Raw genomic sequence first — 18,521 nt, 5'->3', positions numbered from 1 at the left:
CTCCCATTGAGGAAATAGAGGTTCATTAACAGTCAACTCTCATTAGACCACATAAACTGCCAAGAGGTGGAATAGGACCTGAAACCAACTGTCCTATCCACAAAACCTTTTTGTTGTTGTTGTTGTTTGTTTTGGGAAGGGGCCGAGACAGAGACAAAGAGAGAGACAGACAGATGGAAAGAGCTCCCTTCCAATGACTGACTCCCCAAATGTCATAGGAGCTAGGGTTGAGCCAGGGTCAAAGCTAGGAGGCCAGACATTTATCTAGCTCTCCCATTGGGCAGCAGCAACTCAACTAATTGAAGCATTATCACTGCCTCCCAGGATTGGCCTTAGCAAGGGTGCTGGAGTCGAGCAGGAGGCAGGAATCCAACCCAGATATTCCAATGTGGCTTGTGGATATCTTAACAGATGTCTTAACTCCTAAATAAAATGTCCACCCCTCAAACTCACACTTGCTGTCTTTCTCAGCAAGATGATTTTAAGTATTTTTATTTATTTATTTATTTTTTTTTTAAAGATTTGTTTTTATTTTTATTGGAAAGGCGGATATACAGAGAGGAGAGACAGAGAGGAAGATCTTCCGTCTGATGATTCACTCCCCAAGAGGCTATAACGGCTGGAGCTGAGTCAATCCGAAGCCAGGAGCCTCCTCGGGGTCTCCCACGAGGGTGCAGGGTCCCAAAACTTTAGGCCGTCCTTGACTGCTTTCCCGGGCCACAGGCAGGGAGCTGAATGGGAAGCGGGGCTGCCGGGATTAGAACCGGCGCCCATATGGGATCCTGGGAGTGCAAGGCGAGGACCTTAACCACTACACCATCTCGCCAGGCCCTATTTTTTTTTTTTTAAGAAGTATTTTTCTAAGTCTGTGAACCTATTCTGGTCAATTCATCACTGTGACACCAAGTAGCTTTATATGACAGAAATCACAGGACATAAATTAGAGTCATCAGCTCTTGTGCCTTGAACTTGGATCCTGTTATTCACTCCCCACAAGGAATATTATCAGGTTAAACATCTGCGGAGAGCTCTTTCCCAAGACGTCATCATAGCAATCAGCCATGCCCATCAGTATTGTTGCTTTTCAAAAAGGACTTGCTATGCCTTGTCTTGTGAAACCATTATTTGTGCTTCTGTGTCTCCACCCAATCCCTCCCCACCTTTTCTTCCAGGGTTTCATTCCCTGGCTTGCTCTAGAGTGTACCATGTGACCCTTAGCACGTTGCGGCTGCAGCCTTACTCTGGAGTTCCCATGCATGCTTGATAACATGCAAAGCAAAGCACCCTAGAAGACATCCCATTTTCTTTCCTCCTTTGGGAGTCCAAGGAACAAATATGTTGACACCTTCAGATGTAATGGAATAGCTAGAACAATGTTACAGTGCCTCTTTAAGTTTCTATGTGACTAAAAATGACACATTCTGGATTGGGGGGCCAAAGGAGAGACCCACAGGTGCTGTAATGATGCCCCAAGTCTCACCGGCTGGATTTCTAGCTCCTGATGGGCCATTCTCTGGCTTTTGTTCCACTCAGACCCAGAACCGAATGAAGCTGATGGCAGACAACTACAGCGAAGACCACCACCACTACCACCACCACCACCACCACCACCATCGATCTCCTGGGAGGTCGCAGCATTCCAATCACAGGCCCTCTCCGGACCAGGTCAGTTTCAATGCCGCATACCTCCAAGACCCTTTTTACCCTTTGGATAGTTTAAGATAAAATAAATAATCCTCAAGAAATAATAAACAGCATAAAGTGATATGTTCTTTGAACTGAAACTAATAGCTTTGGTATTTATTTCCATCACTCAAGGAATCTAAATGTTTTCCTTTCTCCTTCCTCTCTTAAGGTTTTGTCTTTTATTGTTTATGTTATGCATTTTCTTTCCTCCCCTTCTTTCTTCTTTCATAGATAGGTAGTGTATTGCTGGCTCGGTTTCTAATGCTGGGTTACTCTGGAATGTCTCTTTGGAGTTTCAAAAGGCAGTACTTTGTTTCTATATGCTTGGCAACCAGTGCAGCCTTGTTTGTTGAGCGTTTTCCTAGAAAATTCCTTAGTGATGCAAATTAATGGTGGAGAGAAACAACAGGAAGAGAAACGCTTTCTGTTGGCATTTCAACCAGTAAGTCAAAAAAAAAATGTGGTTTATTTGCTTTGGACTGTGTCTTCTACCTCAATGAAGGAAAGCAAATGGAAAGATGAATCGACCCAAGCACAGACCGCCTGTGGATTTCTGTGAAACTCACACTCACCCATCAACGCAAAAACCATTTACACTTTCTGGTATTAAGACCCTCGAGTGTGAATTGTGTACAAACTCTCCGGCTAACATAGTCAACATTAACCGTATGTCTTCCTTTGTTGCGCTATGATGTCTCTGTCAGGTAGTCCTGCTGTAATGTAGGCTGGAAGTTTCAGAGGGTGTGAGAGATAGATAGAGGAATAGGACCACGGAGATAGAGGAAAGACCTTTGGATTTAGGATGGGAAGGGCTTGTTGGAATCACCCTGTGTGGAAAAGAAGCCTAACTATTTCCTGGGGGAAAAGGAATTTATTCAATTCCTTAAAATGTTATGGATTTTTTTTTCACATAACTGTATTTCCGTTTTATAACTCATGTCACGAGCATCCCAGGGGAGAAGTGCAAAGTGCTTCTTTAAGATCCTTTGCTGGGAGTGCAGCTCGAGAGAGACCTGTGACAGAACACAGCATTGGAAGCCCTCCCTGGATGTGTAAGGCCGCTTCCACCAGACATCCTCCCTAGCTTTGGCCAGTCCTCACACCCAGACACGTTTGCCCTCAGAGACCCCATCACTGCACATGGTGTTCACACAGGACAGCAGATTTCTCAGGCCAAGTGCAGAATGGCAGCAGCCTGGGCTTTTAGCTCTCAAAACAGGGCTGTTTGGAGATCTGGAAAGTGGAGAGAGAGATTAACTTTATGACATCTTATATGTCTGTGTTTTTGCTTGGACTTGGTTTGATTTATTCAGTTTTTACTCCTTCTCCCCACACCACCACCAATGTACTTGCCAGTTTAGTGTCTTTACCCTTATTCTTGGTCCCTGCCCTTGGCATATTGCCCTTTATTCCTTGCCATTCTTCTGTGCCAAGTCCATGTGAATATTGGTCATGGTAAGGGGTGGCTGCCAATTCTCCCCGCCTCCCCCCCCTCCCCGGGCTGTTCCTTTGAGCCATGCATACTAGAAGACCACTGGGGATTCTTCTCACCCCTAGCCCCCACCCCAGGGAGACAGAAGCAGAGAACTCTGTAAGGAACAAAAGAAGGATTTGGATCAAAGAGCGGGTGCCCCTAAGACCTGCTGAGATAGCAGGCTGTTTTATCCCATCCTAGAGACAGGAATACCAATGCACCTGCTGACAGTGGGTCACCAGATCAGATTTACCTGCCCTGCAATTAGTACTGCTTTCCAAAAAATGATCTCATTCTACTTTTCCAGAAATCTGTAGTCACAAACAAGAGTGTCACACCTCCTGGGCTGACCCTCTTCTCTGTGTGCATAGACACTAGAGCTTGTGATTACGAAGGGGTGGGTCCCTCCCTGCAAGGGTTAGCATTTCTTGAAGAGTGTCTGGCCAAGGCATGGTTTAAAGGCTTTTCGTGTATTTCTGTCACTGGTGCTGTTAGCGGAGGGTGATAGTTTTTAACTTTCACATCCTCCATCCCACGGAGTATTGTAACTGATGCACAGCAATGAAGGAAGGTGGCCCCTTCCTCTTCTGCAGATGGGAAACCCAGACCCTTAGAGGGAGATGAACTCACTGCAGCTCCTAATCTCATTCAGCTCATTTATTCCATGCCAGCCACTCTGTGGAGCTAGGGGAAGAGTGTGATGGACCACACAGAGCATTTACCTCCAAGAAGTTTGTTATTTGGTCCTAGGACAAGAATTGAGATCCTGGGATGTCTGGTTCAATTCTTTCCTGACTCATGTCAATCAGAACAAGATAAATAAAGGGTAATTATTAGTAAGTTAAGGGCCCATGACCGAGGAACTTACTCTGCAGTAGGTTTGACGGTGAGGGCGAAATGCCATTGTGGATGTCAGTTGAAGTCAACAAGGTCATGAGGCTCCTTTCCTTGAATCCTTGCAACTGGGTGAGAGTTAAGAACCCTGAATAAGATTAGTTTGGCTTCAGTGATAAAGATAGATATATCTTGTGGATAATATGTTCTTTTTAATTAAGTGCCCCAAGACTTGGACAAAGGATTTTGAAAATCAGTCATCAACAAGATGTATGCCATTATATGAACTGTTGTACATTTCAATCCTAGAATGAAACAGTTTTGAAGTGCTAAGAAGTTGATTTCCCAGTTGATTACAAACCCTACCTATTGCTGTGAGAGGCCACATTTACTAAACCGTATGGAGCCAAGCTACTTAGGAGAAAATGACTGCCTTATATCATTATCTGACAACGTGAGAGTCTTAGTAATGGGTTGATTTGGATGAGATTTAAACGAGCTGTCCAAAATGTATCCATGTTAGCTTAAGCTGACTTAAAGGTGAAAAACCTCTTAGAGGGATTTCTGATTCTTTTCCCATGAATCTTCCGACCCTGGTCTTCCTGTAGTCAAAAGGATTGACCAGTAACTCTTTTGGACAATGGACTTCCACAGTGCTGACACTGCCTCTTGGGCTGGGTTAAGAGATCAGAACACATAGAAACAAAGAAATATGAAAAATCAGTCACTTGCTCCTTTTGCAGAGCAATTCATTCTCCTTAGGAAATTCAAGTATTGCCACATATTTGCAGAATTATGTTCTTTTTCCGTTTTTTTCCCCCTGTCTCTTTCTCCTTTACTACAATTTTGTGTTCTCCTTGACAGAAATTGAAACCAAATATTATAAGTCTAGACTAGCATTTCCCAAAGTAACTTTTAGGACATTAGTCCCGTGAGAAAAGTCTTGAAAGAAAGATTCAGTGGGTGAAGAATTTTGGGAAAATGCTGCATATTTAAACTCTATCTTCAAGCATCCTGGTGCAATTAGCAGATCAAAGGATCTAAAAAGTCTTATAAGAAAGAAAGCTCTCCAATTTTATTTAATCCAGCATTTCCCAGACTTATTTGATCATGGGCATTTTTTTTTCTTTTCTAGTAACATCTGTGCTCTGAGAAATATTGTTTTCTGAGTATCAGGTGAAAAGAGAGACTACCCAATTTGAAACATGACTGACCTGGTTTCTAGCAGTGGTTTTCATCAGAATGTGGAGTTTTTATTCAGTTCCCTTTTATATGCTTTACATGGCAGGAAGTGAATATGCCTCTTCTGTTCATTTCTGGAATCCCTTCCTAAAAGCTGTAGCACCTGACAGTGAGTTATCCCTGCCCCCCGAGAACTCAATAGATCTCAACCAAGGGAATCCACTAAGGATGAGGTCCCAAAGGATTAAGGATAGTGATCAATACTCAGCCTCTCCAAGATTGCAGGTGACTGTAATGAGTGAATGAGAAGTGCAAAGTGACATTTGATAATCTATTGCCTTACTGGAGCAAGGGGCAATTAGTAGCTGGTGCCCTAACTCTCAGGGATGGCCCCAGTCATTAAATACATCCATGTAGAGAAATCCCAGTAATGACCAAGGAAATTCTTCACAACAAGAAGTGGTCACAAGGGCAGACAACAAACATTTCCCAGGAAACAATAAAGGCCAAGGAGTAAGGGGAACGTATCATAGGCACAGTCATGGTTCATGATACAAAGCCAGGAGAGGCTCAGCTTCTGCTACATGATCTCTGTAACGGTCCCCAGCAGCAGCATCTGTTATTTCCTGTAAACATTGGCCTTCCCTGCTTGAAAGCACATCAGTAATGCCATGCCTTCCTGCTTGCATCTGTAGCAATGTCATTATAATTTTGACTGCCCCAGGGAAAGTCAAATTTTATTCATTTCCTTGCAGTGTTTCTGGATGTGGACTAACCCCATCATCAGGAAAAGCAGAGTCTGTGACTGGACAGACACACCAGCTGAACATGCCTAGTACTGTTCAGGCTATCCTTTTTGCATCTAGGACCCACACTGCTTCAATACTGGATTGGGTGTTGGGTCTTTAAAGATCTCATTGCTTATATCTTGTGAAAGATGCAGTTCTATTTGTTAAAGCATCTACCATACTGATTCTAGTTTGGAGGGGCAGGAATGACAAAGGCCCCAGAATAAGGGAGTACTTCCAAATGTCAATGGAAAATAAAGGAAGTATAAAATAAGTTTATTTGGGTGCAAACATTTTTTTGAAATCTGTGCCTAGGAAGGTCTTTAAAAACATCCACAGAAAATACAGATTATAAAAGCACTAGGTATGGATTTCAAATGTTTTAAGCATGAAATTAAACTTACCTTTGAACTTCATTTTCTTTTTTTTTTTTTGTTACAATCTTCTGGAAGTACTTTCAAATGTGGCCATTTTTGAAGATGAATAGAAAATGTTTTTCCTTCATCCCATTTCATTGAATGGAAGTGCTCACTCTCAGAAGCTGGGGATCCCAAGAGATATTTCCACCTTGCAGATGTTCCTAACCTATTTAGAATTCAAATTTCCTATGTACCTTATAGAACTCCTACTTCTAAAGGAGGGCTTCAGAGTCCCAGAGTATGAAGCCACATTCTTACTAAAATGATTGCAGAACAAGTTGGTAGAATTCTAGTTTATATTTCTATTCTTTGTCCTGGGTTACAACACACAGTCACAAGTGCCTGGCCCATAGCAAGCACTCAGTGAAAATCTATTCAACTGTTTGCATAATACCTTTGGGAAATACAAATGGTGGATGGAGACATCTCCATTCCACAGATGCAAAAGCTGGAACCTAGAGAGGTCATTCATGACCCAAACTCACAAACCCAAAAGTCAGCAGGCTCAAAATGAAAGCCCAAGTCTTGAGTTCTGTATATGAATGTCAAACCTCTTTGGATGTTGGCATGGCTATGTCTTTGTAACCACTTATGTTTGATTTACATAAACAGATCACATGCGCTTTCTGTTCATCTCACTTTTTCTTGATTACTCGTGTGCTTTTATTTTTCCACTGAATTGTGAACTGTTTCCTATTTTGGTTTATTTTCAAAGGTTTGGTTAAAATGTCATCTCATCATTTCTGTTATTTGCCTACTTTTTTGTAACTTTATTGCTAGTTTTGTGACTTTATGCCTCTCATTTCCCCCCTGCCTCCAGGCCCCCATTTCACCTGCTTCTCTGCTATCCTTGTGCCAATGAAAACAAGGCTGCCTGTATGTAAACTCTGCCACCACTGTTCAATCATTGGGGAGATCCCAGAGCAGGGAAGAGGCTGGTGTGCAGCAGGAAAAAAATTGTTCTGGATCACAGGGAGCTCTTGGCAGGAACTTAGCAGGACCCATATTCCCTTGCTCACTCACCCATGACCCTTTGCACACAGAAGGGCCTGGAACAAGCCAGGTCCCTAGAGCAGTAAGTACAAGAAGATGCTTCACCCAGCCAAGGGCTTGTCGTAGGCTCAGCCAGGCTGTCCTATGTTCTTTCAGGGAGTGACCTTCCTCCGTCAGAGGCTTGGTTTTCCTTTTCGTACTCTTAACTTGAGGGTGTCTGCTCAACTGATCTCGCCCAAGAAAATTGATTGCCCTAATCCTAAATAATACCCACTCCACTTGGCAATTTCCAGAATCTGTCTGCAGATATAAATAGTGATCGTTGGTTCTTTCCCTGCCGCTCCTGGTTGCTGTGTGGTCCCTCCATGTGTTGGCTTTCTGCCGAAATGTTAGCTTGCACCACTCAATACATTTCAGAGCACTGAACGTATATGTCCATTTTCTGCTGAAAAGCTTCCATAGTGTTCTGCCTGTGATACAAGCTCTTTTGTCATAAGCCATGAAATAAATTGTTTGATAAGGCACCTAGGCCTCAGTTTGGCCCTCTTTTCCAACTGATACTCATGGGTTTGTATCTGATAACAAAATAAAATGATCCCAGTGACCCAACTCACAATGGAGCGTGCCAATCTATATGTCAATTCTGCATATGGATGCTGGGCTACTACCCAGAGAACTGTACCTGTGCGCTGCACCGGAGGAAGCCAGCATCCACAGTCTTGAGATTGCTCATCTTAAACCTTGCCTTCTCTTCCCTACAAGTTGAACAGGAAATAAAGAAAATAAAGGCAGGTAGGTGTCTTCTCCTCTCACCCTCCCACTCCCACCCATGCTATACATACCAGTCTTATATACCTATTGTATACCTATGTATACCTATTACTAGACAGATCTAGTCTGTCCCATAGAGCCACCCAATAGGAGAAGTGTTCCCAGCCACCTTTACAGAAAACGGATCCTGATTGAAATTGTGCCTGAAGACAGGTGACACCTCCTTGTGTTTCTTGCCCCTTGTCTCTCTGGTTAGGCGCTCCTGTTCTTTGCCATTCTTTCCCCTCCTCTTTTCTGGTCCCTGGATTTTCTGTTTAGCCAACAAGGAGTTGGTGGAGTCTTGCTGCCCATGTGCAAAAAGCAGCAGTCGTAGCAGCCCAGCCCCGGGCCCTAGGACTTGTCAGACAGCCAACCCAGGCCCTGTAGGCTCCCCCAGTCATCCCAGCCATCTCTCTGAGATGCTGGACAGGGGCTGGAGATTGATGTCTGGCTCTCCTTGCTCTTTCACCAACAGATTAGCCCCAGTGCAGCCCTTTGAATTCTAACACACAAGACGAGGGGTTTAACTTGCTCCATTGCCCCTAGAAGATGGATTCTGTATATAGAGTTGTTATTCCTAGCTTTTGCTTAGGGAGGAAAAAAAGAATTTATTTTATGTTTTGAGGTTAAATGAATGTGGGATAAATGTATACACAGCGTCCTGTGTGTATATACGCATGTACCGCTGTATGTCAGATGATCTCAGGACTTTTCCACATATGGAAGAATTTCGCAAGATCATGTTTAACTAGAAATTTCTCTCCTAACTTCCCCCTGAGTGCATGTTTGAATATGTATTATATATACAGTACATATATATGTGTATGTGCATGTAAATACATTTTCATGTTCCCTACATAAAAGCAAAAGCAGCCACCATATATCAAACCTCAGAAATGTAAAGTTATGGAACATCCAAAGAAAGTCAAGGAAGAAAGAAAGAAAATAGAAACTTTTTAAATAAGAATAATCGTATGCCTTAGTTTTTAATGCCAGTTTTCCATCCAAGTTAGTGTGTTCAAAGCTTGCCTTGGTAGGTTTTTTTTGCCTTTTTTGTTTGTTTGTTTTTAGTATTGTTTTGTTTGTTTTGCATTGTTAGTCTAATTTCATGGCCCACTTCGCATAAGAACCCTTGAGTTTTGGCCCCATCATAGCAATGGAGCCTTCAAATTAAGCAACCCATGAAGCAAACTCTTGCTGATACTGAAGTTTATTTGTTAGGAGAAAGGTCCAGAAATTTCCATCACTGCCACTCCCAAGTAATAGAACCCACGATTTCCAAACAGTTGATGTCGTGAGCCACTTGCTGTGCCACTTTTCCCGTGCCTCTTTTAACTAGAATACATTGGAAGACCTGCGTTTTATAAATTACACAAGATGGGAATAGAGCATTGATGTCACCTTTCCTTTCGCCCCCAAAGACTCCTGGGAAAGCTCTAAAGCCACAAAAAGAGAAACAAGATGGCATTCAGAAGCAGGAGGAGCGAGTTGACCTGTTCGGTTTTTCTTTTTCATTTTTCTTTTTTCAGAACAAAAGCTCAGGAATGACCCTGTTGTGGCTCTCTGTGAGGCCACAGGTGGAGATGGAAATAAGGGCGAATGTCTGCAATGCTGTTGTGGTGGATATTTAACTGCCTCCTCCCCCCACAGCCGTCACAGGCGCACTCAGCCATGAAGGCGGCGGCAGAGGCAGGGGGCAGTGGCACACAGCAGTGGGGTGGCTGTGTGTGCAGACGCGCAGGTTCTGATCAAAACTTAATCTGGGCATGATGTTCATTGCTTGCATCTAAACACAGGAAGACACACTCCGAGAAACCCTGCCAGGGAAAATCTTTATGTCTGGGAAGAAGACAAAGCTGCCCCCCCCCCCCCCCGTTAGAAACACATCTCTCCTTCAAGGAGGTCTGAGGCCGTTCGAAACGCCAGGCTTACTCTGTTTGGGGGTAAAGTGTGTATGTGTGTGTGTGTTCTAATACTGATTTGGCTACGTTTTACACCTTGTTCATGGTGTTAGCCTCTCATTAGGAGATTTGTTGCACTAGCATTTTGAGGCAGCAGTGGTTTCTGCGCACTGCCTGCCCTGCACTGCCTGGAGCTGTAACCTATCCGGGTAGCATCCATGCTTGAGTCTTTTTTTAGCGTGCTGCTTTAATCCAGTCACGTTTGTCGAAGAGGCATCACTTCAGCTCCCCCATTGAAAGGAGGTGGCCAACCTTGAAATGTTGGGAAGCAGACACATCCCTTTTCTATTGCTAAACGCCATTGCCCCCTCTCTCCCTCTCTCTCTCTCTCTTTTTTTTCTTTGCACGGATGTAGTAAGGATCATGTTTGACTTATACACTCCAGGCACTTGCAGCTCTCTAAAGATAAAGGGACAGCAGGGGAAAGGGATTGGAAATATCTTTTAAACATAGACTGCACGCATTCTCAATTCTGTGAGCCGTTGCAAAAAGCCACGTCACTTATGAAATAATTGTGTTTTAAATCTCATTTTTGGCTTCTGTATACTAATGATCTGAATAAACTCTAGCTTTGAACAGGCCAGCAATGCTAAAATATTTACAAACAGTTTTATGTACTCTTCGATCCTTTCCATACACACCATTTAACCACTGGCATTAGTGCTGTGTCAAGTCCAGTGTTGCAACAGTAACAAATACTTCAGTTCTATCCGCAGGAATGATCACCCTGGTTATATTCCTAAAAATCTGCGGCATCTACAATATAATTTAATTTACATTCTCTAGCCTAATATTCATAGCAACCATACAAAGGAGTGAAGCCACCCTGAGACCCCATTTTCTTTCTTTCTTTTTTTTTTTAACAACCAAGGAAACGAAGAAAGAAAAAGCTTAGGAGATTCAGTGGCCTACCAGCCAGGAAATGGCAAAACCAGAATTCTACTAAAAACACAGTTTTCACTGTGCTTAACAAAGCTAAGTGTTAATGACCGACGGATGAGAGAGCAAAGTGAAGCTTGTCTTCACTCCCACCCTCTCTTTTATGGTTATCTGGCAGAGCCTCAGCTTTGAGCAGATGTTGACTTTGAACTCCCAAACAATGTAAGCGGCTAAGGTATAGCCTTCCAGCGTTTGCATCCTCAGTCAGGGCTCTTGTATCCCACACCTAGAGGACTAGTGTTCTCTCCCAAGGAGTGATTTACCAGAATTGGTCTTGCCCCGAGAATGTTGAATGTCAGTTTCTTCAAGTCTCCCTCCATTTCCAAATGATGATGCTAAAAAAAAAAAAAAAAAGAGCAAGGACCTAACGGTGTCACCTGAGAAGGGAAGCAACCATCTTTCAGAACTCCTAAAATGTTCTCAAAGGCATCACAGGAGATCCCGAGCGGCTCCCCTGCCATTGTGGGATCTTGACTAGGTGAACAGGTGCCCCAGTGTGGACATCTCCTGTCATGCCAATCAACCCAGTGAAGGCCAGCTGTCACCAAATGGCAGTGGAGCAATGATCCCAGGGTGTGGCTGATGCAGGCGAAGGGAGCTGTCATCCCGAGCAAACCTTAGTCAGCTTAGTCACATTTCAAATCTTGAAACGTGCCGGACTCACTAAGGAGTCCAGTGATTCAACAAAGCAAGAGCCTCACCTGGTTACTCAAGTTCGCATCTTGAAGACCTTGTGAGGCACTCTGCAGGTTAAGAAAGTGCTGCCTTGAACCTGGGGAATCTTAAAATCTGCTGACAGGTCTTTGGAAGCAGCTTCCATTTGCAGGTGAAGACTGCTTTCTTCCAAGAGCCAGAGGGACACAGCCTTTCAACCAGGACTTTGAACAGCTTGGCAAGAGGGAAGTACCGAGCTGAAACTATTGCAGAATTGAGCTAAGCAGAACCGATGAATTAATGCCTTTTGGGATGAGGACGAGCTCGTCTCTCTGGGGCTTCCCAACTCAAGTGGTAGGGTGAGACAGGTGTATTTCTGGAGTTAAACAGACTGGCATGTGACCCTGGCGCCACAGCTCCTGGCCAGGTGTCCTTGGATGAACTGCCTGACCTCTTTCCCCTCGCTGGGTTTTCACACATCTGCATAGAAAGCCTTCTGGCACCTGTGTCTTCAGGACTGTTGGGAGACGAGGAAACGCCAAAAGCACTCTGTCCAACCTGGTGAAGGTGCTAATATGTGCTGGCTCTTTTCTAAACCAGATCAGAAATAAGTTAAACTTATATTTAAACAGAGCAGGAAGCAGGTACCTGAACCTGGCTAGAACTTTTCTTGTTCTCTGGGGGAAACGTGACTGCAGATGTGTCCCACAGGCTGTAACAGATACCAGTCACGTGAGCCTTTACAGCCACACTGGACCCCCTCACTTTCAACAGAGACAGCTGTCCATGAGCTCAGCATCCCAGCAGGCAGGAGACATTAAATGAGCAGTCTCTGGAAGGAAAATTTCCACTTGACCAAAGGAGGGAAACATGCTCTTGCCCTCCAAGGCTCAGTATAGTCCTTAGGCTCGCACCTTAATCTGCTGTTGCCATTTACACACACGAATGTCTTTCCTGGGTCTGGCCAACTTGCAGTTAGAAATGCCAGGGACATCTGCCCTGGTCGCACCCAGGTTCTGGGCATGTTGTTGATCCTACCCTGTGATACCACCTTCATGACTTGTGCTGCCAAAGTTTGTAGAGACCTAGGGCTCTGAACTTCAGAGGATCTGGTATGTCCTGGAACAGCAGTGGAGGTAGGTCCAAAGACTGGCCATATCAGACCAAAATCTAACCAAGATAATCCTGTGTGCCCCTTCGGGTGAGGAAGCCAGGCTGGACATTCTGGCAGAGACCAGGGCTGGGTTCGCAAAAGGCAAGGGGCTCTTGGCAAGAGCTCCTCTCCATAAGACAGGTGTGACAGTAAGGTTCCCATAAGGAACCTAGTCTTCCAACTTTAAGAAAAAGCCAGTTATCAACTCAAAAGAGAATTGCATAAAGAAAAGGGGGAAAAAAAGGAATAGCAAGAACAAATAACAACACAGAAATGGGCTCATGTTGCCTGCTGGCTGGACTTGACTGTTCCCAATAGAGACCAATGGAAGACTTCACACTGGGTTGTTTCTCACATCAGCTGGTGGCATCCCTCCTCAGAGCATCATTGCTCAGGCTCATAAATGTCCCTCGCAGTAACAAGTCTCTTGTCTCAGCAACAATGACACATCCCCCTTGGTTTGGGATCTTGTCCTCAACCTAGTTGCAGTGAATAGCTCATGCTCAAAGGAATTTTGTTTCTTTTTCAATATTTAGAGCACCCAGCAGGGCCCCCCATATGTGTGACTCCAGGACTTTGTATCAAGGCCTCATGTCCTTTCCCTTACCCTTGGAGCTACGGAGAGATGTAGTAGCCACAGTTGCATCATTCAGTCTTCCTCCCCCTCTATTCAGATTTTTTTTTTTTTTTTGCATTTTGTGGCCGTTCTGCCATGGGCTTCCATTCTTCTTGGAGGTTCCATCCTCAAACACTGTGCACCAAAGCACTTGGATGACTGCTGGGCCAGAGACTTACTTCCTGCACAGACATTTTGGCAACTTGTGGCAGAACATTCACTCAGAAAGGACACACAAGGACTCAGACACCAGGCAACATCCACGGAAGTCACAAGAGCCTGTCTGAAAACAGAAAAACAAGGAAAGGAAATAGACTCTCCCGGCCCCCACAGATGCATTTTAAAACTCCTGTGTACTTTAAAGTAACTTGGCATACAGTTTGGGATGAAATGATGCTTATCTTTTTATTTTTTAAATCCTTGGTTCCTCAATTTACATTTCTGTGTGGGAAGGTTGCAGAACAAATGAGTATTTGCTGACCCAGATATGGGCAGGGGCATAGAGTAACAGCTGCCGAGGTTGGAAAGACTTAGAGCTGCCTCTCTGATCAGCTCCTGTGTTTTTGGCTTTCATTCCCCAAACGGACACCCACCCTGGCCCAAATCACTGGGTGATGAGGGTCAATTCATGTTTAAGCTTTGAAGATTAGAGAGACCAGAAATGGCCACCACTTCCCTTTCTTTTTTCTTGGAGAAAGTTTTAAAAAGCAAAAACTTTTAAAAATGCATAATATTTTGAGTTCACGAAAGGAATTTATCCACATTTCTGCCATGTGAAATGTTAGCAAAGTTTATGTTGGACTGTCATATTTCTTTACTTTTTTCACCAGCATACAAGACGTCGATCTCAACATCTGGTTTTTAATAACCCTCGACATCTGGGAGCTCCTTTTTATTCCTATGGTGGACGAGGAACAGTAGTGATATTGGCAGTGTATATTTTCAAGCTAAAACTCCTGTCTGTTTCAATCATAATTAATTGCCACTTTTTAATATATTTAATTTGCTAAAAGCGATTTGCATTAGACCACATTTTGCTGTTAAGAAAACAGCAGCAGATTTGGGCAGCAGTGGCTTGTCTGTCTTCTAATTTTTGAAAAGTTAAAACCCTGTGTGAGTGGATTTGGAACACACTGAATGTATACATGCTATTGAGTGTAAAATGCAAGATGAAGTCAACCGCTCAGCAAGGAAAGTTCCTTTATAGCCCATTTTGGAAGCCTTCAACAGGAGCTGGGCAATAACTTGAAGAGAAAGCCTCTGGGTTTTTTGTGACTTTGGCAAATCCTGACATCTCTCTATGCCTCGAGTATTCCTACCACAGCAACGTTGGAGGCTCAAGAACCTTGTGATGAAAGCTCAGGCCTCCATCCAGGCAATTATATTTACACACATAACCTACCATGTTCTGCACTGTATTTCAAGAACTTGCAAGACCCCTGGACACCCATTTGTGGGTGCCCCAGGGTCCCCTGATGTAGACTTCCATCTTCATTAACATGAAAAGCAACATCAACTTTGCTTTTCTCCCGGGATGAGGAGGAAGTACAGTGGATGTGAAAATGCATTTTTCCCAGGTCATATAGGGAAAAAGAACATCAATTGCCAGGAGCAGTTACAAGATTGTTGAGTAATAAATAAGCCCAGATAATTTTCCCAGAAGAAGACCCAGCTAAAATGAGCCAATGTACCTTCTTTTTCTGCCAGAATATTTCTACCTAAACTACCAAGTGAAAATTCATGCTGGGTTGTCCAAGTCAGAGTCCGTACCAGTAATTGGATTGACTCAAGTCAATGTGGGACCCTGTAACTATGAAGCCCAGGTCCCTCCTGCCGTCTGGTGAACTCTCTGCACCACTCCTCAGAGTCAGGTTTTGAAACACTGACAATAAAAGACAGAGACATACAAAGGAAAGAAATTACAGTGAATGTCAGCTCAGAGACCACACATGTAAATCCTTGAGTAGATAAAAATTACCTTGGCAGGATTTGCACTGTGTTGAGATGGCTGTTGTTTCCAGGTCAAAAAAAAAAAAAAAAAACCATGATCAAATAGCAGCGTTTTCATATGATTCCACCTGGTATTCTAACAACTTAAGCAATAACGATGCAAATAGTGAGAAAGCGTTCCAAGTTGTTATTTCTTGTCCCTGGTTTTCAAAACAGAGAAAGAAATCATGGCAAAAATGCGGTTCTATTGGGGATTTGTGAAAAGTCGCAGGATAGGGATCAGCCTTACCCACTTGCTCCCATCATTGCCGTCACCAGGGCCTTGTGATAATAGATATGCTTCTATTGCCAAGATTTGATTTGCCTGCCTTACTACCCACTTCACCAAGGGGAAAAGTGACCAGAGCCATTTTGGAAACATTTTTCAACAAGAATTCAGACCAAATAAGTTTCAGTTTATCCACAGTTGAACACAATGTTAAGTTAAACAAAACTTCCTTTCTACAAGCACTCTACTGAATTGGAAGTTTACTCTCGTTTCTTTTAAACTTATTTGATTGCAAATGTATAATCATTTCCTGCAAATGTGTAATCATTCCATGGCATGCACATCCTCTTCTCTGTGGAGAGCAAAATAGAACCTGACAAAAGTCAAAAGAACACAGCGTGTTTGATCCTTTGTAATTCACCACCATGAATTACCGCATGCTAAAAATGTTTGCTCCACCCAGGCCGATAGAGTGGGACGTGTGTGTGTTTTAATTCTCCTTCAACCTTTATTGATACTTTAAACGTCAAGAAAAATTAAGGATATTTGATTACTATAATTACTTCTTTGCTTACTTAAAAGGTTTAATCTACTCCTTAGGCATAATGCAGTTCAGATCGCATGCTTTCCAAAAAAAAAAAATAATAATAATAATCTTAATATGGACTAATTTGAATCTTGTAGTCCCACCTGACACAGAGGCAGACCTGGGTGGGTGGAATGTTTTTGTGTGGGGTTGCCATGGATACAAAACTGGGTGATGTATTTGACAAGCTGGTGATGTGAAACTTAAGGTACTGGAGATTTGTTTTTCCTTGTTCTTTTAAGATTGAAAAGCAAAGTGTCAATGAGTGTGCCTGTACAGTGCATCATGGTGTAACTAACCTTCTCTTCTCTCGTTCTGGTGCTCTCCTCCTCTCTCTGCACCCCACCCCCGACCCCGGGCCGGCCACAGGATGACGAGGAGGGCATATGGGCATAGCCGGGCCTGTAAACCAAAGTTCCAGTTTTGTTTTGAGGGGTGAGAAATCATCTTTTATATCATTTTTTTCTAAAACAAAAACAAAAATGCATTCTAGTGTTGTGTGCGTGTTCAGTTGTGCTCGCTGATGTCTGTGACTGTGCCATGTGTCTGCTGCCGTGTTCTGTGAGTGCGGAATGCCCTCATGCCCTGACCATTCCCAAGAGCCTCCTCCATCTACCCTCACTTCCCTGCCACCCCACCCCCCAGCCACATGACTGCTCTGCCTTGTTGGGGCTGGGTTTAACACGATGAGAATGTTTCTGTGCTATTGAAGATATTCACTGCGCCCTTTCTAGGATTTATACACTCTTCTTAAGACATGGTTGTAGACTCAGACCTTGTCACAGTTTTGCAGTCATAGTTTTCAGCCGACTGCTTGCTGTTGCCAGAGCTGCCAGTGTTGGGTGACTCTGATGTCCTTCTGGTTGTGTCAAAAGTTTTGGCAAGGAACAAGGAAAATAAAACTGTGTATTCATGAAGCTGTCATTTCTCAGAAGTCCATTTAATGGATGATGAGATCTCCTCTATGGCATTTTGGAAGAAACACTAGGCTCAAGGCATAGTGATGGTGGATGGGTAAAGAACTATTTAAATGAATGAGGAGAGAAATGTCACTACCAGCAGGTCAGATTGGTAGCCTCATATCTGTTGTCTTACCAAATATTGTGCTTCTGTGAAACTTTGTGTTATAAATTACGTACACTGCTTTGCATTTTCCAGGACTTTGAAAACCTGATTTTTAGGTACTAAAAGCCTGTCCTTTACTTCCATCTTCATTATAATTGAATAGTGGGGCACATAATCACCATGTGCTTATAAATGGACCGTTGAGCTCTAGCAACTTGTGCTGCTGGGAAATGCCCTGTCCTGTGTGCCACAGACCGGCTAACACCAAGATGCACGCTCCCTGGAATTGAACATACATATAGTCACCCAGAATATAACCTTGCGCTTTGTAACATTGCTTGTGGCATTTTATTTGGAACAAGGAATGCCATAGATTGTGTATGTCATGGTGATTAGACAGTGTTCAACATGCAGTTCTTTTTTTCATGGGTTAAATCTGAAAAATCACAGTACTGGGGAATCAGTAGAGTTGGTACAGTTTAGCATGTGCGTCCTTACCCCCGCCCCCAAGTCTTGCCTTCCTATGTAACGTGATAGAGTACATCACACAAACCTTAACCAAGAATCATGTGTTTGGCCCATAGGCGGCAGTTTGTACCTTATCCCATCATACTTCCAGTTAATCCTCTTGTTACCCTTGTGGGAAGGACATGGGGGGCCAGTTTTCAAATAGAACGTCTTTGTAGAGTGAAGATATATAATGCCTGCTGGGTCTGCTTGCTGCCAGTATAACCTGCTTCGTGTTCGTATTAGAATATCGTGTCTCTTCTCCTTTGCATGGGTAAAGGAACAAGAACTAATGCTGTCTACTGCAAAGTGATTCCAAAGGTGAATCAGTCAGTGTAAGGAGGTGGGGAAACCTGAGACACCATCTATTAACTGGCATCCAAAGGAAGAAAAGGGAAAGTGTAAATTAAGGGAAGAAGCCATTTATCACAGACATGCAGGAGTGGGCATGCGGTCTAGTGGATGATACTCGTGACAGTGCTTCTGTCCAACATCAGAGTACCTGAGTTCAAGTCTTGGTGTTAGCTCGAGTCCCGCTCGTTGTGAACACAGACCCTGGAAGAACTGCATTGAGTTGTTGGCTGCAGCCTTCAGCTCCGCCAGGCGTTGTGGGCCTTTGAGGGAGCACGCTCATGG

At 43.6% G+C, this 18,521-nt stretch overlaps 1 protein-coding gene across 3 annotated transcripts in view; it reads left to right on the top strand.

The window, feature by feature from the left end:
• The window catches only part of ERC2 (ELKS/RAB6-interacting/CAST family member 2), a 628,330-nt gene extending 611,621 nt beyond the window's left edge, over positions 1-16,709 (top strand). For all 3 annotated transcript variants that reach the window (XM_040994652.1, XM_040994651.1, XM_040994650.1), the window contains 2 exons: positions 1,534-1,665; positions 16,683-16,709. In XM_040994652.1, coding sequence (XP_040850586.1) covers positions 1,534-1,665; positions 16,683-16,709 — 159 coding nt within the window. The remainder of the gene's footprint in view (positions 1-1,533; positions 1,666-16,682) is intronic.
• The last annotated feature ends 1,812 nt before the right edge of the window (positions 16,710-18,521 follow it).

This window comes from Ochotona curzoniae, unplaced genomic scaffold, assembly GCF_017591425.1.
Source record: "Ochotona curzoniae isolate NIBS_2020 unplaced genomic scaffold, NIBS_Ocur_1.0 contig_908, whole genome shotgun sequence".
NCBI lineage: Eukaryota > Metazoa > Chordata > Mammalia > Lagomorpha > Ochotonidae > Ochotona > Ochotona curzoniae.
Note: the sequence above shows the minus strand (reverse complement) of the source record. Positions and strands in the feature narration are given on the sequence as shown.